This window comes from Balaenoptera physalus (assembly GCF_965194825.1).
Source record: "Balaenoptera physalus genome assembly, chromosome: 14".
NCBI classification, from domain to species: domain Eukaryota; kingdom Metazoa; phylum Chordata; class Mammalia; order Artiodactyla; family Balaenopteridae; genus Balaenoptera; species Balaenoptera physalus.
This window is the reverse complement of record NC_138893.1, coordinates 74,675,376-74,698,636: the sequence shown is the minus strand read 5'-3', so window position 1 is coordinate 74,698,636 and position 23,261 is coordinate 74,675,376. Positions and strand designations below refer to the sequence as shown.

At 35.2% G+C, this 23,261-nt stretch overlaps 1 protein-coding gene across 16 annotated transcripts in view; it reads left to right on the top strand.

Moving 5' to 3' along the window:
* The window catches only part of CCSER2 (coiled-coil serine rich protein 2), a 149,492-nt gene that overhangs the window by 20,757 nt on the left and 105,474 nt on the right, over positions 1-23,261 (top strand). For 14 of the 16 annotated variants that reach the window (XR_014253249.1, XM_082424193.1, XM_082424195.1 and 11 more), the window contains exons 2-3: positions 15,178-16,633; positions 17,764-17,966. Coding sequence is in view for 15 of the 16 variants with exons in the window: in XM_082424193.1 (XP_082280319.1) it covers positions 15,217-16,633; positions 17,764-17,966 (1,620 nt within the window). In the remaining variant the exon portion in view is untranslated. Of the gene's footprint in view, positions 1-2,459; positions 2,501-12,783; positions 12,838-15,177; positions 16,634-17,763; positions 17,967-23,261 lie in introns of all 16 variants that reach the window. The other 2 variants (XM_082424191.1, XM_082424190.1) reach the window with 2 other exon arrangements.

The window sequence follows — 23,261 nt, the reverse complement described above, 5'->3', positions numbered from 1 at the left end:
GTTTTTTTTCTCTGAAGTAGTAACTGGGCAAGAATTTGAAAAGACAGAAGGAGAGATGGATAAATACTTGGTTTTTAAGTTTGTGTATAAGACTGTGCTGTCCATTATGGTAGCCTCTAGCCATGTGTAGCTTTTAAATTTAAATGAGTTAAAAGTAAATAAAAATAAAAATTTATTTCCTTAGTCACCGTAGTCATATTCTAAGGCTCAAGAGCCACTTGTGGTTAGTGGCTACTGTATTGGACAGGGCAGATATAGAACATTTCAGTTATTGTAGAAAATTTTATGGATAGTGCTAGAATAAGAGATTGTATGGAATGGGATTACTCATGAGAGTGGAGACAGACAAAATGGTGACTTGTGTGCACACATTCCTTTTAAGGCTAAAGAGGCTAAATCTTGAAGGTGGGGTGAGGGAGAGGAGGTGTGTGAACAGGGCCCCAAAGACATACAATTCTTTACACTGGCCATCAGGCGACAGTGTCTACTCAGGTCTGGGGAAAGGGGAAGAATGAGGGGAGCAGTCTTATGGATGAGTGGCAGCCAGTGTGCAGGGTTTTTTTTATATATGCAAAAGTTTGTCGGTAGGGTCTTTACATTTTAAACGTTTCTTAGATGTTGCAATAAAATGTTTTATCCTTGTGTATTTTAAAACTTATAATCAGAACATTTTACACGCTGCATGCACATATATACACATAACTGAAACTAAAGTGTCATGAAGTACTTTCACTATGCATGATGCCTTCTGATATTTTCTGTTCTCTTCTATTCTTATTGCTGTATATGTAGCAAAGGTATTGATTCATTATTAAGTAGGGAAAAACTGCTTTAGGATATTACTACAATAAATCTAGTTTCCAAAATATAATATAAAAATGACTCAGTGAAATGTTGCAAGATTAATTTTAAAAATCCAACTGAACATTATAAAAACTGCTGAAACTGTAACTGTCTTAGGTTCTACACTGGTTTTCCTTATACGAAACACAAAGGCAAAAATGTTTACATAAAATAATTACATTTTATAGTACTGTTTCAGGTTTGAAAAAGCATTGCAGGCAAGTTTATTACTCTGAGTCCACTGAATGTGACATGCCTCGTTTCTTTGGTCTGAGAAGTAAGACCATTACTACACACAAATGGAATCACTTACTTCACATGAAAAGACTGAGTCTGTCAGCATTTTACTGTCTTTAATCTACCTTAATCTTTCATCCACGGCTTGATAATACAGTTCGGATAAAGCCTTTTGAGGTTATCTGCATCTTCTGTCCTCCTTTGCTGGCATTTTCTCTCACAGTGGTCCTTTCCAGTATTATTTTGTAATTCACCCCAAATAATATAATTATTTTTCACCTTCAGACAGTTTTGATTTTGATTTCTCAGTTACATCAATCAGAATTTCCCCTTGCTGTTTTTCTTCTTCAAACAATCAATGCCTACATGTATTTGTGTACTCTTCCAACATCTCTTTGCCTTCTATTTGTTCTCTAATAAGTTTTAGATTTCCCTGAACTTCACCTGCTACGTCTTTGCAAAAATGTCTTCCTTCATCTGTCGTCTTGTCTCACTAAAAATTTCCCAGTTGTCATTTTATAGCTTCGTTTTTCCTTATTTGTTCCATAACTTCCTTTTAATGATGAAGCTGACAGTATCTCTCCTTTTACTTAGGATTTCTTTCCCAAACTGCTTTTAGAACTTCTGTCTGCATCATCTGAATCAGACAGTTCTACTTCCAGTGTTCTTATGTCATCTTCCTGTTTAGAGAATTGCTTTTCATTTTCCTTTTGTTGATTTCTTAGCCACCTCTAATTCCTTTAGGTGGTAAGAAGTATCTTTGACTCAGCATACAAGAGACTTCCGTTCTTTTTTTGGCTGCAGTAGTTGTCTGATTTGCATTCCTTGTTCCATTTTCTTGGCTTTAGCTATGTTTGCATAAAGAGTTATTTTAAGATACAGTTCCTACCCATGTTATAATTCATTGTTAAAAAGTGAATTTTTTTCTTACTGTGATATTCTTGAAAAAAACTGCAATTTGAATATTATTTATTTTCAGTTCTTCAGAAGGCTCTAGTAACTGTTGTCTCCCCCTGTGGCTACATTTTTTTCTCTTATTGGAGTTAAATTGAGCATCTTTTTCAGCTTTCTATTTTCAATCCCTGACCCTTTTCATCATATTCTTCTGTTTCCCTGAAGTGTTGATTTCTTCAAAAAAATAGATTATTCTTTGGGTTTGCTTCATTGAAATTGACTTTACTGTTACTTTGAATAATTCTTAAACATTTTCTCTTATCTATTCTGTACAACTTTTACATTTAAAGAAGAAGAAACAGATTTTCTGATTTGTGCTCCATGAATAAGTTTTTGAATATTTTTCACTGTTAAATTTGATTGATTCCTTCCCCATCCATTACAAAACTAAACAAACACATCCGTTACATATGCTTTTCTTGCAGTTCGCCCAGGATGTTGGCCATCTCGTCCAGCACTAGAGAAGGTATTGGGAAAAGAGTGGAGTAGTCCATTCTATTCTAGTCTTTTCATTTACAACAAAACTTGCTTGTCATAAACCAATACATTGATGTCATGATCAGCAGTTTGAAAAACACAGTATATTGCATCTTAGCCTAGAGAAAATGAATTGGAGAGAGGCTATATAGAATTATGGTTAAATTTGAATCCTGGCCCCACCATTTAGTAGCTGTGTGGTCTTGGGAAAACTACCTAACCCCTCTGTGTTTACTTTCTTCCTTTGTAAAATGATTACATTTACTTCATGAAGTAGTTGTGAAGGTTAATAAATATGAAACCCTTAGAACATTGCCTAACACATAGTAAGAGCTATAAGAGTGTTAGCTGCTGTTGTTCCTGCTGTTACTACTACTACCACTACTATCACTACCCATCATATTGAGTGCTACTGACTTGGGTTCAGTAGTCTTGGTTCTTTATTATCTATGTGAACTTGGACAAGTTACTTAACTTCTGAAGAAAACTGAGTTTCTTCATCTCTGAAATGGGAATAAATGTACCTGTTGTGTGTTGTAATGAGGTTAAGATATGGTAATTCTTATAAACTGATCAGCACAGTGCCATACATATACTGTTCTTGATAAAAATTAGCTGTTATCATTAAGGCCCCTCACAGTCATGTTGTCCTCTTTTGTTTTCAGTAGGGACAATTAGGTTTTTCCACCCTCCTGGTCCCATAGGAAGGAGACTTTCTAGCCAGGTCATTGGAAACACTGCAGAGCCTGCCTTCCACAGGTGTTCTGTCTCTTGGGATATTGCCCTGAGTCGGTCCCACAACATCATTCACTTGTATGTGCTGATGTCTGTTATGTGCCAGGCTCTGTGCTAGATGATGAGAATTTTAAAAATGAGTCTTTTAATTAAGCTATTGAGTAAATATTACAGACATTTTCATTACACTTATATTTTTGAAATTATTTGTATTGCCCACGTTCTCAATAATCTTGCTGGTTGAGTTTGCTCATAACATCTAATAAGACCTAGTCCCTGTCTTCTACAGCCCTGTTCAGCTGCAAGCACAATTCCCACATCGTGCAGGTTTAGCCAGTCCCGACTAAGGTGGGTGAGTGGAGCCTGCAGTAGTGTCCAGTGTTCCCAGGGCTAGAGCCCTGAGCAATGTGCCTGTCAAGCTACCACCTTCTTCGTGACTCAGCTGTAAATCAGAATGTCTGCCTTGTTTTCCTGTCTAGCATTCCAGGTCTCATTATGGGACTGGAAGCCCATCTTCATCTTATATCCTGTGGTATCTTGCTCTAGCTATTGTTCCCACCATTTTCTTATTTTTAATCTTCTGTTTTAGCTCTTTCTCTGCATCTTAGAAAAGAGAGCACAAAATTAGAAAAAACCAAAACTACTGCCTTTATATCCTCTCAAGTTATTGCCTTTTTCTTTCTAGTCTTTGAAAGAATGGGTTACGTTTCCTGACTCGATTTCTTTACCTTTTTTTTACTCTTGAACTCTCTGTAGTTTTCTGTGCCTCATCTTGTCTCCTGAAACTCCTCTGGCAAAGGTGACCAAATTTGCAAACTACCAAGGGTGATCATTCTTTTCAGTCTTTAGTTTTTCTTTGCTTATCTGTGGAATTTGACACTACTGCCTGTTATCATTTTCAAATTCTCTTCCAATTCTTTTCTTTCCTTTTGGATTGTGCATTCTCAGCTGCCTTTGTTGCTTTTTCCCCCTTCTGTCCATTCCTTAAATGTTTGTGATCCCCTGGTCCTTAGCCTTTCTTTCCTTTTTCTACATCTTCCCCAGATGACCTCACCTGTTTCTGGTGGAACATTTGACTGTTATCTTTGTACTGACAGTTCCCCAATCATCTCCCATTCAGATCTTTCCCTTGCATTTCAGACTCCTTTACATGGCTTGTAAACACCCCCACCTGCACCCTCTGTAGGTACCTCAAAGTTACCTCAAAGTCAGCTTGACATGCTAAGTTCACGATCTCTTTCCCCAGACATAATGTTTGCCCTCAATTAAAGGCACCACCCTCTGTCCAGTCAGGCCTGGAATCATGAACCCTTTCTCCTCTCTACATCTAATGAGTCAATCAGTTATCCATTTCCATCTCATACACCTAATCAGTCAGTCAATTATTCATCCATTTATTCATTAAATATTGTGCTCTCATTTTGTGTCCACTGTTATGATGAAATTCTCAAGATTCAGTATTGCTGATATCTTTTGTATTTGTATCTTTTCTCTAACCTTTTTGCTACAATCCTTGCCATCATTTTCATGTTAAAACCTCTTAACCTATCTACCTTTCTTCCTCTGGTCCATCCTTCATACTGAAATCAGAGTCAGTTTTCAAAATTCAGGTCAGGTCATTGTTTTCTGGCTTAAAACCCTTTGGCTTCCTTACTGCCTGTAGTAAAGTTCAGATTTCTTAGTATGGCATTTAAGGCCTTTTGCAGGCTGTATTTTTTCCATTGAACTTCTCTTGTTTCCTGCAGCATTTCTTTGAACCCTGTTCACTACCCTTATTTAATTAATACCAGTTTCCTGAATGTGCCATGCTGGTTCTGTGCTTTTGTTTATACTCTTTACTTAGGCTGTATTGCTTCTCACATTGTCTTTATTATTATTTACTATTCATCATTTGGACCCAACTCAAGCATTGGCTTCCTCTATGAAGCCATTTATGAAATCCCCTTCTCCCATTAAGCACTTTCTTCTTTGTGCCCTCTTGTACTACCCCATATACTCTCCTATAGCAATTATAGCACTTCATTGCCCTTTTCTTGTCTATATGTCTTTTTCTCCGTATTGGAGTGTCTGTTGTATCCACATCCTCTAGCACAGAGCCTGATTTGTAATAAATCTTTCAATAAATGTCTTCAAAAAGGCTTTCAATACATGTTTGATTACTGAATTAATGTATTCTAAGTCATGACCATGATGAAAACATTCCTTCCTTTGCCAGATCATAAGCTTCTCCTGGCAGGCATTGTATCCTACCTTGTTTATTTTTTAGGATCTTGGCTCATAGATGCTTAATAAAAAAATGTTATAGTAATCTGAGGTGGAGGTATGCAGTGAATTAAGTGGGGCTTCCCTGCAGAGGAAGAAGTTGAATTGTGATAGACCTAAGCACAATAAGATTGCTCTTATATTCAGTGGTCCTTATGCCTTACATCATGATCAACTTATAGATGCAAATATTGTACCTAACTTTAATCACTCTGATTTTTACAAAATCAATAAGATTCTCAGTGCCAATAACTCTGGTGACTGATTAAATGCTGTTAACTAGTTTAAGGATTTTTACTTTTTAAAAATGGTAAAATATGAGTATCCTAGTTCTATTAAAAGTTGCAGAGTAATTATCTAAAATACTTTGTAATTAAATCACACAAAGAACATATAAAGAGCACAATCAGACTGAGATTGTGTCATGTCCCATTTCTTTTGTAATTTTTTTTTTTTAAATAATGTTTTATGCCAAAAGTTGTAGGTTTCTTGGAAAAAACTTAAAGAGTTAGGTGCCATGGGTATGAATAGGGAATGAGATTCCAAATTAGAATAAATTCTTAAGCAAGAAAGCTACCAGGGAGGAGATTGGCTTTTTCATTGGATTTAATAACCCAGTGTGGTTTGTGGAGGGGTGGGAAAAAAATCAGTATCATGAATTTGGGTACCTGTTTTACCTAGGAAAATAGGAGTTTATAAACAGAAGCTTGTACTTGTGTCAGGCTGTGTTATGCTTTATACATATAAATGCTTATATTGCTTTTTTAAAAAATTTATTTAATTTATTTATTTTTGGCTGCATTGGGTCTTCGTTGCTGCACGCGGGTTTTCTCTAGTTGCGGCGAGCGGGGGCTACTCTTCATTGTGGTGCGTGGGCTTCTCATTGCGGTGGCTTCTCTTGTTGCAGAGCACGGGTTCTAGGCACGCGGGCTCAGTAGTTGTGGCTCACGGGCTCTAGAGCGCAGGCTCAGTAGTTGTGGTGCATGGGCTTAGTTGCTCTGTGGCATGTGGGATCTTCCCGGACCAGGGCTCAAACCTGTGTCCCCTGCATTGGCAGGCGGATTCTCAACCACTGCGCCATCAGGGAAGCCCTAAATGCTTATATTGTTGATTTGAGGTAAAACTAACAAAATTCTCAGAAAATCACTGTTAAGGGATATGCTTTTCTTGCTTTCAACCTGCATTTATAAAATGCCAATTATGTGCGAGCCTATGTCCTAGGGCCACAGTGAGGAAACAGAAGAGTGAAAGGCATAGTTTGTATTCTCAAAGAACTTGGTTTCCAGTGAAGGGAACATAAACCTGGAGTGGTCTGAGGAACGCTTCTTGGCTTGTTGACAAGAAATAGGAGTCCACATTCATTTGAATGCCCTACGCAGTTATTGAGTTTTACCTGAACTAAATAATAAAATTTGGAGAGAGAGCTTTTGTGGTTGACCAGGGGAGCTTCCAGTTCTTCTTTAGCTGCTAGTATTCTCTTTGTTCCTTAAATTAAAGTTTCAGGAAGTAATATACTTTGAATCTGCATTTAATAACATCATTTAATGTTCCTAAACCACAAATTCATTTTGAGACTAACTTTCACAAGTTGCTTTGATCCCCATCTGCCTGAGTAAAAAATTGTAGCTAGAGGACAAAAAGGTCAGCTTGATTAAAAAAAATAATAATAATGGGGTTTTTGGGTTGAGCTCGGTGTGCACTCTTTAAAACCATGAAGAATCTGGAATGAAGTTGTATTGTTTTAAACCTTTACTTTTGAAGGTGTTATTTTTACTTATTTAATTGCTATAATCAAAGCTTTGAATCAACTTGACATAGGTGACAGCCAGAAAAAAACATGGGAGAAGAGGATATGAGGGAAATGGTTGGGTAACACAAGATAAAAGAAAAAAAATTTTTTTTTTTAAATTGAATGTAGTTATCTGAATGAGAAAGCAAGTTTCAAGAAGTGACTGGTAGGGGCATGTAGTCATCAGCATTGTTGTTCAGTTAACTGCTCTTGGACTCAGTAGTGAATATATGCCTATGTAAAATCCCTAAAATGTATGCATTTCATACCTTCTAAAAAGCTATTTGAAAAACTAAAAAAAAAGAATATGAGTGGGTGGTTCCTCAGATGATAAGGTAATTGATATGAAAGGAATTTGAAAAAGAGAAAGCTCTTACTTGTTCCTTTGCAAAAACTTCTTTAATCAATTCCTAGGTTCTTTGCAGTCTTCATGCTTCTCTAACCTTAGCTATCCAGTTCCTTCCTTCACTGTTGTCCCTAGCTATCAGTAAACTTCTCAGAATATTTCATTCCTTTGTCAGGAAGGCAGTCTGCATGGATCCTGGAATCAGGTAGAGTTGAACCTGAATTCTCTTAAGTAATTTATGAACTTGTGACTTTGGACAAGTGTTTTAGCCTTTCTGAATCTTGGTTTATCTGTTTAAAATAGAATGAAATCTACCACCTTATAATATTAGGAAGATTAAACAATTAACAGGGACAAAGTGGTAAGGATGTTACCTGTTACATAAGTGCTCAGTAATATTTGCTCCTTCTTTTCCCTTCTTATCCAATTGTGGATTCCTTTTAAAAGCAAAAAACTTTGATTTATAATTTTTTTAAAAAAATTATAAGTAGTTTTGAAAATTCTTTCAAATGTGAACTACCATACTTTAAATGTGCTATACTTAAAAAAATTATTCTTACAGAAAGTAACTCAAAATCTCAGATATTTCCAGGCCCTGTACCAGGTATTATTCTTAGTTCAGCATTAAACTAAAGCTCACAGACAATGTTAAAGTATTTCAGAGAAGATTATATCATTAGATGATGTAGTCAACATGTACTTTTTCAGACTTATGACTGCATTTTTTAATTGCTTAACCGACTGCATATCAGGTAAAGTGTAGCAAAGACAGCACAGCTACTAAAATGAAGCAGATTCACAATGTCTGTTTTATTTCAGTTCAGAGTTATAAATAAGTATAGGAGAAAGTTTCATGATATTTAAAGACAGAAGGTAGCTCGTCAACAAATGAAGTGATGATATTCATAACATAAGCAAATATGGAAACTTTATAGAGTTGAGCGGTCAGATTAGCTTAGTTTTAAGACCACAGTCCAAGATGATTGATATCAATTATGTTGCAGTTATTTGTGCACTTAGGAATCAGTAAATAATTTTGATAGGAAATAGTACATTCAGGTTCTAATCTTTTTTCTCCCCCCCATGTGATAGCACCCTAAACATTTTGTAGTAACAGTATGTCTTTCTTGAGGGCTTATCTTGTGCCTCTAAGTTATTAATACTTAAGATGTTCTTGGGGGATAACATATATTACCCTCATTTCAGACAGTCAAGTAGAAGCATAGAGAAGTGAAAGAATAGAGTGTTCCGTTCTCAGTCTACTTGTGACTGGCAGGGAAATGTTAAAGCCTTTCTGACTCACAGATGACTCACCAGAGGACAGAATCTTTAATGTGTGTTATTTAATGATTTGCAGAATGACCCTTATATCTAATATCATTACCAGTTTTCTTACGGTCACCCTGAAAGTATTTGTAGGTGTGGAGTATGTTTTGTGGTAAAGGTCATTATCAGAAAATGAGGATGGCAGTCATCTGGCATGGATATGCTGTCCCTTTTCCTGCTCGTGGCAGATAATTGCTGTTAGATCAAGATTCTTTACTGCAGAGTCTAGATTTAACCTGGAGTCCTCAACGTATTGCTCAAGGCCGCTACTACCAATCAGTCACAGGCCCACAAAATGAAATTACTTTTCAGTCTTGGCTTACTATTTATTAAATTAATTTGCACTAAGATTATGAGTTTACTTAAAAGTTGAGGATCTATCATATTTGTGATCCTATGGCAGGCACAGTTTATGCTCTCATACTTTCTTATGGGCCAAATAAACATGCACACAATTATAAGACAGGCTCAGCTCTATTATTGGTGTGAAGGGAATAGAGAAGGATGCAAAATTAATTTTAACTGGAAAGGTTTGTGAGTGTAATGATTTTGGACTTGGAGGGTAGGATCTTCAAGGTGGTCTTTACAACTTTAGCAAAGGCATAGAAGGTGCAAAATATAGGATGGATTTTGGGGAATGATAGACAATGTATCTTGGCTAGAATGTATAGTACTGCAGTGATAGGGTAGAAGCAAACAGAGAAGCTTGATCTCTGTACAGTGGGTTTTGGATTTTATTTTGTTGTTCCTGGGCCACACGTGGTTTTTAATCTATAGAATGACATGATCAGATCTGTGCTTTGAGAGAATAACTGTTTTGACAGTTTGAATAAAAGTGGAGTCGGAATCTTGATAACGTAGGAAGCCTTTTTAGTAATGCAGAAAGAGATGAGGGTAAGAACTAGAATTGTGGAATGGATATGGTGAATTTAGAATAAAATTTTAAAGATAAAATTGATAAGTGAAACATTAAATTGAGGTTGAAGTCTGGAGAAATTGAAATGGTAATTTATGAAAAAATAATGTCTTTTGACTAAAAAAATCCTTTTTTGTATTTTATCCAAACTTCTATTTTTATGTCTTTTATTTTGCGTAATATTAAACTTAACTTTAAATAATTTTTTGGTAAGATTAAACTGTTTAAGAGTCTTGTTTGATACTGAATAAATTTTTAAAATTTTTTAAATGCAGTTTTTTAGTTAACATGTTTTAAATGGCAAAAATATGGGCATATTTAAAGTATTTAAACAATAACGATTTAAAGGTGAAAAGAAGTCTTCTTTTCACCTAATTCTCACTTCCCTAATGGTAATCACTATTAACAGTTTGTGTGTTTAAATATATAGGTGCACGCACATCTCTATGTGATATCTTCTGTCTGTCTGTTTATTTATCTATCTGGCATGTTACTTTTATAAAAATGGGATCTAGTGTACAATTTCTCAAAGTAGCAAAAACAAACATGTTCATTTACATGTCCCAAAGAGAGTCTTTCTGTAGCACACAATAACAAGAAGCAAAAGCATATAAACTTGAAATTATGCTTAGTAACCAAAGTTTTAATATTCTTACTTAGAAATGATCTAGCAAACCAGTGATTATCCACTAATTAATTCAGCTTAATATTAGTCTAAGCTTTTGTTACCTTAAAGTTCTTGGAAATTATTTGTAAGCTGACATACTATGAAACATAATTACTGTTGAAATGAAAAGTTTGTCAGAATAGTCATTCAATTTAAACACAGTTTTACATTTTCATAGTCTTAAACATTGTGTGTGAGTAATACTGGCTTATTTGATCAGTAAGCCTATATACGTTTTAGAAAGTTACTCTAATGGAATAAAGATGTATGCTTGTATTATACTTAACATTGATTAAAAAAAGCAGAAGATAAACCTATTTTATTAAACTATTTTTGTTTGCCATTTACCTTAATTATATGAACTTGGTTCTTAAAACCTTTCTGAGTTAATTTCTGTAAGAATAATTTTTAAAAAATATAACACATTTAAAATATTAGAAGATCAATTTGCTTATTTTCTGGGAATTTTGGTAATATTCAATTTATAAAAATAGTGCATATTTATCTCTATAAGCCAGTCGGAACAGAGCTGCTTTAAGAGACTTTATAATCTAATTTATTAATACCCTCTGAGGGTAGGAAAGCATTATGTACTCAAAATGAGAGGTAAAGACTTTTTTGAATTAATAGACGCATAGCCATACAGACACTGAGAGAGCTTATCTTTTTCCAATTCTCCAATTTTAGCCATGGCTACAGAGTTAACAAACACAAACCCTGACCTTTCCAGATACCGAAGAGCTATTCTCCTTCCTGGTTGGCATGAAATTCTTAATTGATTTGAGCTCAAGATAGGTAAACAAAAGAGATAAGTGAACAGGTGACTAATGAATCAGAGTCTTCTTTTTCTCTCACCCAACACAGATCTGTATAAACCATTGATTTGTTTACAGAGATCACTGAATGACAGTCCATAAAATCAAATTCTGAATCATTGTTATCACCAACAGAGAATAACTTACTGACCATAAATAAACTAAAAACAAAAACAAAATTAGAAGAGAGGAAAGTTAAAATAGAAAGCACAGTTAACAAAGTTCTATTGCTGTTCTTAGTTCACTTCTGGGAGACAAGAAATGTCTGGGCTTGAGCTGCCTGTGAGGTGTACTATTCTGACAAAGAAGTTACCTAGCTGTGTCAGGTGAATCCACTGGGTATTTTGGTGGAATTTCCAAAACTACTAAGGATAGATTTTAGAAGAGAATTAAATCATGACTCCTATTCAGATATCAAATGAACGTGTTAAAGGTTTTATTTATCTCATCATTAATGAGGGAGTCAGAGATATGTTATAGCTGGTTCAAGGGAGAATGCAAAGGACACGTACATTTACAGATCAGGAATATTGAAGTGAATTTGCAAAGCTGGCTTCTTCCATCATGGTGGAGAGAAGTCAACTGAAATGGGCAGAATTTATTTGCATGTCTGTAGACAAGAATTGTGTGCTTTACCATTAGTTTTCTATATGTTAACCTCTATCTTTACAGAGTTGTAAAATAGTCCAATGACAATTCCTGTAGGATTAAATTATCCCTAGAAGCTGCAACATTTCATCAAAAGGATCTTTTTTGCTTATTTAAAAGTCTTAAAATTTTCTTTACAAGATGATTTTTTTCAATCTGCATTCCCAGAGAATTATTTCTTTATCCTTGATGTTTTATTAATTTAATTTAGATATATATTTGGATCTATGGTTTATTGTATTTTTCCTTTCCCTTTGTAGATTTTCTTCACCTTTATTTTAGGGCTATTTTCTATCATGTCTACCTGCTTTTTCTCTTCTATTTGTTTAGTTATTCTACTTCAGGGATACTAATTATCTTTCTGTTTAGTCTCTGTCCTACTTATTCTATCTGATTGCCTTGGTATCTCTGTCTTTTCTTCTCCTCAGTACTTAGGTTATCTTATGATTTTTCTTCTTGCCATTAGTTTGATTTTCAGTGTTTGGTTCTTTTTCTTGCTTTTTTTTCAAATTCATTGTTCTTAATTGATTTTCTTAGCTCCATAGCTTTTCTTTTCAATTCACCTGTTTTGTCTTTTTATCTTTGAGCTTTTGATTTATTAAGTGTATGTGCTTATTAGGTTGTTTTCTGTTACAAAGAACTCACTGGGGATTTCCTTATTTTCCTGTGTTATGTTTTCTTTAAGACTAGGTTCTTCTTTTGTTCTTTCCTCTTCCTTCCACCCTCTTGTTTATACAGTTGCATGGCCTTTTCTTTATATCTTGCTAGGTAAAGACTTGTATAGCGAAGTCAAGACTTTGTATCTGCCCTGATATAACATGGGTGAGTTCTCCTTGATGCCATCCTCATCTTAGCTGTGACTTTGTCTCCTCCTTTTACGGTACCCCCTCAATACATCTTTTGAGCAGTGTGTTGTATTCTCTGTCTGCTTCTCTGTAGTTGAAGGATATAAGGTGGTGGTGGGGGGAGAGTTCTTCTGGGGCTCCAGGCTCTCCTGTCTCCTTAGATTTTGTTAAGTGTCCTGTACTGGCCTTAGTCCATCCTGCCGAGGATGTAGTACATTTCTAGGGGCTTCAGACCCTTTCCTTAACTCAGAAGAATGCCTTGGAAGTCAACAGGTTCTGGTGGCCACTCTGCCTGTCTCAGCTTAGGTTTTAAAGCTTCTGTGCTGAAGATGTTCTCCTGGACTTTTCTAGGGCATGCCAAATCAGGTCTTTCTATCCAAACCAGAGGATATTTATTAAAATATTAAAATATTTATATATTAAAATTTTCAAGTTTTATTAACTCACCAATTTTTCTCATTATTGCTTCTAGGCAGTGTAATCAGGCTAGGAGCCAGATCACACTGTGCAGAATCTTTTTCTGGCCACTACTTTTTAAAGTTTAGAGATTTTTAGTTTAATCATTTTCTTGTTTGACTGTAGCTGGTGGATTTTTGGCTGAAAAATGACACACACACACACATATGTATAGTCTGTCTCTTTTTATTTATTTATTTATTTATTTTTGGCTGCTTTGGGTCTGCGCGCGGCCTTTCACTAGTTGTGGCGAGCGGGGGCTACTCTTTGTTTCGGTGCACGGGCTTCTCATTGCGGTGGCTTCTCTTGTTGAGGAGCACGGGCTCTAGGCACGGGGCTTCCGTAGTTGTGGCTCGCGGGCTCTAGAGCGCAGGCTCAGCAATTGTGGCGCATGGGCTTCGCCGCTCCGTGGCACGTGGGAACTTCCGGACCAAGGCTTGAACCCTTGTTCCGTGCATTGGCAGGCAGATTCCCAACCACTGTGCCACCAGGGAAGCCCTAGTCTGTCTCTTTTATTAGATATTGGGGATAGGAAGTTCTGTAATTCTGTTTCACCCCACTATCTTTACTTAAAAGTCTGTATGATTTTCTAAATATTTACTTTTGAGATGATTAATAACACATATGTACTCTAGAAGCTCTCTAATTCTTAATGTCAGGAATGATTTGGAATCAATTTTTTTTAATTGAAAAAATAAAACCAACAAGTTGAAGACAATGTCTTAAGGTACATAATTAAAAAAAAAAAAATCAGTGACCCTAAGGCATGTGTTTATCTTTTATTTGAATTTTGCTCTTGTATGTGGTGTTACAACATTTTTATATAACCACAGTGAACATATAGTGACCATATGATATTTTTGTTAATGTTAGGGCATTTTAATATTTTTATCTCATTTTTGTAATCTCATCAGATGATATATTATAATTTAAGTTACTCAAATAGAGGACACTTTCTATTTTTATGCTCTTTTGTGTTCATTGAACCTTTCTGTTGTTTTTTATTACCTTTAAAATAATTTGAGGGACTTCCCTGGTGGTGCAATGGATAAGACTTCACGCTCCCTATGCAGGGGTCCCGGGTTCGATCCCTGGTCAGGGAAGTAGATCCCGCATGCATGCTGCAGCTAAGAGTTCGCATGCCACAACTAAGGAGCCCGCCTGCTGTGACTAAGACCCGGTGCAACCAAATAACTAAATATTAAAAAAAATAAATTTGAGAGGTTGAGATTAATGGACTAATCAATGTTATTAAATCATTATACTTCTCACCCTGGCACTAACTGTAATGTATGTTTATATTACTGGATAGAAATTCTTTTGAGATATTTGCTTAAAATGACAGCTGATATTTCAGCCCTTGATGCCAGAAGGATTTTTTTGGTACTGTTGGATTCTTTATCCACATCCTTCCCGTAACTTTAATAATGAAAGTTTTAAAATGTATTCCAGTTTTTATAAGATCAAATGCACTTAAAAATAAAACCAAAGCCACATTTTTATTTTTAAAGGAAATAATATTACCCAAAATGGAAGAAATAATTTGGATTGGAAATTGGAAGATGTGCTGTAGAAGTGTTATTTTTTAATACAAATTTGATATTCTAATTTTATTATTTCTGGATTTTGCTATCATCATCCATAGCCCAAGTTAATAAAAGGGTTTACAAAAATGTTTATTTTCTTCTAACATAAAGTTATTAATTAGTGCAATCAGTATTTATTAAGAGTTCTGTAGGAATTATGGTAACTTTTGGTTTTTGCTGCATTTAATTATTTAAGAATATGCATTCATATTATGTAATAATCCATGTAATTATCCTTATTTAGAAATGTTTAATCTGCTTTTTTGTCTCCTCAGATTTTGTCAAATTTTAAGAACAAATGCACCATATAGCTCATGGAAGAAAAAACACAAATCAAGACTTTTTTGGGTTCCAAGTTGCCAAAGTATGGAACAAAACCTGTAAGAAGTACACTGCAGCCAATTCCAAATGGAAAACCTGTTAATTTATTGGGAACGTCCAAGAGTAGCAATGCCAAAAGTTACATCAAAAATAATGGCTCTGATTGTTCATTGTCCCATTCATTTAATTGGAGAACGGCAAATAAATACCAATTTAGTGCACAAAGTCCTGAAGAGCCTAACGGTACTCAGAGTTCACATGATAAAGAAATTGATCCTGAAAAACATGCACCTGCTCAAGGAATGTTTGATAAAAATGGGATGAAGGGAGGTTTGAAAAGTATTTCTTTACTCACATCAAAGTTAGCAAAGCCATCTACTATGTTTGTGTCATCTGCAGAAGAGTTAAACCAAAAGTCTTTGTCTGGACCGTCTAATTTGGGTAAATTCACCAAAGGCACATTATTAGGAAGGACTTCATATGCTTCAGTCAGTGCTCCAAAATCGCAGTTGAATGGATTTTATGGAAACCGATCAGCTGGTAGCATACAAAGGCCTAGAGCAAACTCCTGTGCCACCAGAAGCAGTTCTGGAGAAAGCTTAGCACAATCCCTAGATAATATTAAATCTCTTGCTTGTGAAAAAATGGTTAGGTCACAGAGTTTTTCACATTCCATTCAGAATTCATTCCTTCCACCTTCATCTATAACCAGATCACATTCCTTCAATAGAGCTGCAGATCTTACAAAGCCTTATCAGAATCAACAGCTACCCATTAGAGTGCCTCTGAGGTCAAGTATGCTAACAAGAAATTCTCGGCAGTCGGAAGTACTCAATGGGAATGAACATTTAGGGTATGGATTTAATAGGCCTTATGCTGCTGGTGGAAAGAAGTTGGCTTTACCAAATGGCCCCGGTGTAACTTCCACTTTGGGTTATAGGATGGTTCATCCCTCTCTACTGAAATCTGGCCGACCTCCATTTTCTGGGACTATCACAGTTGATGGTAATAAAAATTCACTGGCTGACACATGTATAGAGGAAGATGCTGCACTTGTGGCTAAGGACAGAGCTAAGGATAAGGACCAAGAACTAATTGAAAATGATAGTTATAGAACAGAAAATGACCAGACCATGAAGCATGATGCTAAAATTAGATACCTGAGTGATGATGTGGATGACATTTCATTGTCTTCTCTGTCATCTTCTGATAAGAATGATTTAAGTGAAGACTTCAGTGATGATTTTATAGATATAGAAGATTCCAACAGAACTAGAGTAACTCCAGAGGAAATTTCTCTCAAAGAAGAAAAGTGTGAAAATGTACCACCAAAGGATATATTTGATTCCCCCAAGGAAAATGAAAAATCCTTCAGTAAAACTGATGAGTGGATAGATATAAGTGTCTCTGGTAAATATTAATGTCCTTAATTTTTTTTGCTTTCTCCTAGATAATAGAACTGAATTTACACTTAGGATTATCTTCTGATTAATTCCAGGATACTAACAATTTCATGGAAGGATGGACCTAGACAAAATTGGAATGGGGCAACATTTACTTTCCTTGTGACTTTTGTCCCTTGTTCTATTTTTCATGCTAAAACAACATCCATAAAAACATTCATTCCCTTATGGTATTTTACCTTTGCTCTTCTTTGTCACACACAGGCTTATTCCTGCTTGCTTCAAAATTATTTTTTTTCCCTGCTTCCTCCAATCAGTGGCAGCCTGTTTTAAACCATCTCTTCCTTTAGGGTAGTAGATCACTACTATTTGTTAAGAGTAAAGCTGTACCAAAGGGTAAATGGACTAATATAGGTTATGTCCAATCTAATGAATTTTTTTATCCTAGGCAATTTTCATTTTTTTAAAGAAAGACTTAGATTTCTTGCTTAGTAGACTTAATAGTTAAACTTTCAGAGGAGCTTTATTTTTTTAATTGAGAAGAGTGAGATAGCACCTGTTAAACATTTCTTCTTATACTTGGTAATCCTGGTGCTAAATACTGGAGAAAATACATCTCTGTGCCCATCTGGCCTGAAAAAGGAACAAACTGAGGGTTTGGGTATAGGCATGTAGTCTGGTTGAGGGACTAGGCCATCCCTGGAGATGTGCATAAACCCTTGACTGTCTGAGGGTCTTCTAGTTAGGAGTGACTGCTGGAGCAAGTTATTTCCTTATAAGGAGTCAACTGCAAGGTTAAATGATATACACAGAGTAAAGAGTTTCCTGGGCAGTGCTTAAAAATAAATATCTTAGGAAATATTCAAAGAATATGAGGCTTTATGTACATTTCTAGAAATATTGCAGAAGTGAAAGATGGCTCAATGAATTTTCTTTATTGGGAAATATTTCAGTAGGTTATTTTTAAGATTTTGCATCTTGATTTTTTTATTGTTTAGATTTAGAAGATGCTAGTTATGAATACTTTTTTGCCAACTTTTTTGCTATATCAAATTATTAAAGCTTATATTTTTTGAACCTGAGAATTATATTTTTGTGAATTAATAACTTTTTTTTCCCTCTCTTCTAAAAAATCAGTTGAAGACAGGAGTGAATGTTCAAAACATGCTTCTGGAAACAACTTGATTTCACCAGATACAGATTACAGAGCTGGTTCTTCATTTGAACTCTCTCCATCTGATAGCTCTGATGGAACGTACATGTGGGATGAAGAGGGCTTGGAGCCCATTGGAAATGTCCACCCAGTTGGGAGCTATGAGTCCTCTGAGATGAACAGCATAGTATGTATGGATTTATATACCATTTTGGAACATTTTGTTTACTTTGCTATACTTTGCTATAGAGAGACTTGAGATATTGATTGGATTTTTTAATAAGTTTATGAACTAACTCTCCTAGTTTGAGAAATGGGAATTCATATCTCTTAAGGGCCTACAAAACATCTGGTCTTAATACATAAGCATATATTTATATCATATAGCACGAGTTAAATATGTTCTCATACACACATATTCATAATATAGTTGACCCTTGAGTAACATGGGTTCGAACTACGAGGGTCCACTTATATGTGAATCTTTTTCAATAGTAAAAATACTACAATACTACACAGTCTGTGGTTGGTTGAATTTGCGGATGCAGAAATGCGGGTATGGAGGAACAGCGTATATATAGAGTGCCGATTGTAAGTTAAACGTGGATTTTCGACTGTGCGGAGGGTCAGCACCTCTAACCCCATGTTGTTCAAAGGTCAGCTGTATGTAAATAAATACACACACATATATTCATATGGACACACTGTACTGTTCAGGTTAAGCTAGGCTAGTGGTTCTCAGTAGGGGAGGGGAAGGCAATGTCTGGAGACATTTTTGGTTGTTACATTGAGGGATGCTGCTGGCAACTAATGGGTAGACACTGGGATGCTGCTTAACATCCTGTAATGCACAGGATAGCACCCACAACAACGATATATCCAGCCCAAGATGTAAATAGTGCTGCTGATGAGAAATCCTGGGCTAAGCTGTTCTGAGGTAACATTCTCAGTGCCAACTCTCAGTGACTTAACACAATAAAAGTTTATTTTTTACTCTTAAAATGTCTATTGTAGGTCTGGACAACTCTCTAGGGCAACTGTCTTCAGTGTTCTAAGCTGCTTTGATCTTGGGGCTTCACCATGGCCTTTTGAGACCCTTTGTCACTCTGGTAACAAGGATCTCACACATGCCGATACTGCCAGAGGGTCTCACACATGCAGTTACTGCTGTGGCCTGCAGATGGCATATGGCACTTTTACTCACAACATACTGACCGGTACTAATCTTGTGTACTGAGTGGGCAGGAAGTGTAATTTTCTTGTGTGCCTGGTAGGCAAGGGCACCAGATATGGATGAGCACTAGAGGACCTACCATATATTTATACATGCATATTTTAAGAAAAATTGCAAGTAATGTGGATTATATGCCATGTGAGTAAAGTATAGTTGGTGTAATTAAAGTTATTCCCTGTAGTTACTGAGTATATAAAATCAGTTTTCCAGTAGTTGTATGGGAAAATTGGTAGTCTTTGTGGATATATTAAATTCCAGGTAGACTTCAGGTGATGTAATTTTCACAGGTTTATTCATATAAACCTGTGACTTGGAAAAAAGTAAACGTTGTTACCAGAGGCTTGTTAAATTGCACAGACATGGAGAGGACATGTACTTAATTTAGAGGCAGCATCTCTTATTTCGTTAGATAAAGGAAGTTCAGAAAAGATTACAGTTTAGGGCCTTATGTGCTCTCTTACTAGGACTTTTAAAGCAAATATGATTGAAGTTGAAATGACCATTGTGTCCAGTAGATGGCAGCAGTCAGCCACCTAGTACCTGACATTTTTCAGACAGTTCACTGTTCTTGTAACATAAATGATGAAATAGCCTCTGGAAGAGTTCAGTACACATCTGAATTGACCATTAGTCTCTAAGATCCATGAATTTCCTCCTTGATCATTTGGCTTGTGTATATGGGATGGGAGACTACAAAAGTGTTCATTCTGTGCTTTGGAACGGAATGGTGTCTGTGTGTTCTCTTCGGATCTAAGAGGAAGGTAGTCTGAGAAAGGATGGAGAATTGATGGTAAAATTTGAAAAGAGTGTTTAAGATCTACTGTGATAGTGGATTTACCATTTATGCTCTAAAATTCTATCAACTGTTTGCTTTTTCTATTTTAAATTAATTTTGTTACATGTGTACCTGTTTAGAATTGTTTCCTTGGTGAATTGGACTTCCAGTCATTGTTTAGTGATCTTCTCTAACCCTCATATGCTTTTTGTCTTAAGGCCTCTTTTTTTTCAGAATTAGTATATTTTACCAGTTTTATTTATATATTTTCTATCCTTTCACTATCAGCTCTTTTGATATATAACAAATAGGTTATTATTTTTTAAAAAATACAATCTGTCTTTTGCTTTTAACTGGTGAGTTTGGTCCTTTATGTTTGCATTTATTGATATACTTGGAATTAACAATCTTATATTTTTATTTAAATTATCTCACTTTTTCTGTTTCTTCTTTCTCCTTTTTCTAAAATAGTATATCTAACTTACCCAAAAAGAACTTTAGTCTGTTCTCATTTTCCTTTGTCTCTCCATTGCCTCCTTTGTCTCACCAAAGACATTTCCTAATCTTGTGTCCTTCCCCACAAGCACCACTATGGTTGTTCTTTACAACAGTGCTCATTCCGGTCCAGGTTGAGGTTAGGAGCCTTCACTAGAATGTGAGTCAGCTGTGTCCACAACTAACAGTTTAGTTCAAATCCATTGTTTAGTTTAGCTGATTTTCTCTTTGAAGAAAGCAGTGTGTTGATGCAGTCTGGTGCAAGCTCCTTATCTTGTCATAGGTCCTAACAGTTTGTAGACGGACTACTTTGCATAGCACTTGTCTAGAATCTAGGCTATTTTTTTTTTTTTTTTGCTTAAATATTGACAGTGGTTTGTTGAGGTATAATTTAAATACAATAAAATGTACAAGTCTTTTGCATATAGCATAGGGAATTTTGAAAATGTGTGTACTTGTTTAACAATCATCCGCATTTATGACCTAGAATATTTCCTGCACACCAGAATATTTCTTGTGCTCTTCAGTCATTCTGTTACCCCACCCCAGGAGCAACCACTGTTCTGATTTCTATTGCTGTAGCTTAGTTTTGCCTTTTCCTGAATTCAATATGAGTAAAATTATAGACATATGTTGTTTATATCTGGCTTCTTCCAATAAATGTTATATGCATATTTGTTAGTTGGTGTTTGCTCATTCTTCTTGTTACATAATAATCCATTGTGTGAATATATTGTAATTTATTTTATTCTGCTGTTGATTGACATTTAGATTGTATCTGGTTTTGGGCTACTGCTTCTGCTGTGAAGATTTTGCAGCATGTTTTTTGGTGAACATTTATGCATTTCTGTTCACAAAATATGCAGGAGAGGAATCGCTGGATTATAGGGTATACTTATGTCTATAGCTTTAGATGCTTTCAGTTTTCCTAAGTGGTTGTATCAGTTTAAACTCTCACTAGTAGTAAATAAGCATTCCAGAAATTCCACTTTCTAGTTTATACTTTATGTTGTCTGTTTTTTTTGCATTTTTGCTATTCTGGTGGGGGTATAGTAGTATTGCATTGAGATTTTTGTCCTGTGGTTTGTGGTAACTACTTGTTTGCCATTAGTATATACTCTTCTGTGAAGTGCCTTCTGTTGGGGTCTATGTATTTTTTCTTAATTGGTTTGTAAAAATCGTTTATATATTTTGGATATAAATTTTATATATATACACACACATATACACATATGTGTATACATTTTTATATATATGGATTGCTTTAAAAACCTTTTAATAGTGTCTTTTGATGAATAGAATTTAACAATTTAACATTTTTCCTTTATTATTAGCACTTTTTGCACTGTGAGAATTTTTTGTCTACTCTAAAGTTATGAAGGTATATTCCAATGTTTATTTTTAAAAGCTTTGTTTTTTAACCTTTCCTATTAAGATCTACAAGCCATCTCAGAATTATTTTTGTGCATGATATGAGGTAGAGGTCAAGATTAATTTTTTTTCTTTTTTTGGAAAAGTCATATTTTTCCTACTCTACTGCAGGGTTTTCTTTGTCTTAAGTCAGTAACTGTATCTATGTATTTCTTGCCTCTCTTTTAGTTCATTGGTCTCTTTGTTTATCCTTGTGTCAGTGCTACACTGCTTTAATTGTTGTAGCTTTAAAATAAGTATTGACGTCTGGTAGTGTAAGTCTTCTGGTTTTGTTCTTTTCCAAGGTTTCCCTAGTTGGCTTTTTGTAATCTATTTAAATGTTAGAATGAGTTTGTCAGTTTCTGCAAAGAACCTATAGGGATTTTGAATGGGATTGCATTGAATTTATAGATCAGTCTGGGGAGAAATAACGTATTTACTATAGTGAGTCTTCTACTTTATGGGTGTGGTCTGTTCCTCCATTTATTTGGGACTTTAAGAAATATTTATTGCTAATATTTTGTACTTTTCTGTAAAATTTTATACATATTTGCATTATTTTTAGATATTTGATTTGGTTGCTATAAATGGTACCACTTTAAAAATTTTATTTCCTGAGTTTTTTGTATATAAAAATACTTGATTTTTATATTTTGACCTGTTTTTTCAGTGACCTTGGTAAATCCACTTACTAGTTTTGGTAATTTGCCTGTGAATGTTTTTGGAGTTTCTACATATACTATACAATGATACCATTTGCAAAGGCTCAACATCCCTCCTAAATCCCCCTCCCACCCCACCCTTTATTGCACTGGTTAGAACCTCCAACATAATGTTGAATTGAAATGGTGATAGAATTTTAGGAAAATTTTAATAGCTCACCATTAATATTTGTGTGTATGCATATGTGTGTGTGTGGGGGGGGGATTGTAGATATTTTTCATCTGATTAAAGAAGTTCCCTTTTACTTTATTTGCTGGATTTTTGTTGTGAGTGAATGTTAATTTTTTTATCAAACACTTTCTCTACATCTATTGAAATGATTAAATTATTATTGTTATTTCTGTTAGTGTGGTAGATTGCATTTCTTTTTTTTTTTTGGGCCGTGCTGTGCCACTTGCAGGATCTTAGTTCCCCTACCGGGGACTGAACCCGTGCCCCCTGCAGTGGAAGTGTGGAGTCCTAACCACTGGACTGCCAGGGAATTCCCTAGATTGTATTTATTGATTTTCAAATATTAAACCACCTTTCCATCCCTGGAATAGATTTACTTGGCACTTGAGTGTGATGTACTATCCTCTTATAATAAATGTTGTTAACTTGATTTCCTAATATTGAATATGTATTTATGTTCATTTTTTTTTTGCATTTATGTTCATGAGCAAGATCGCTTTGTAATTTTCCTCTTTTTTTGCGGGGGAGGGGGTATTCTTGTGGTGTTCTGGTATCAGGGTTATGTTGGCTTTATAAATGGGTTGAAAAGTGTTACTTTTTTTTTTTCCCTTTGAAGAGTTTATGTACAATTCATGTGGCTTCTTCCTTAAATGTTTAAAAGAATTCACCAATGA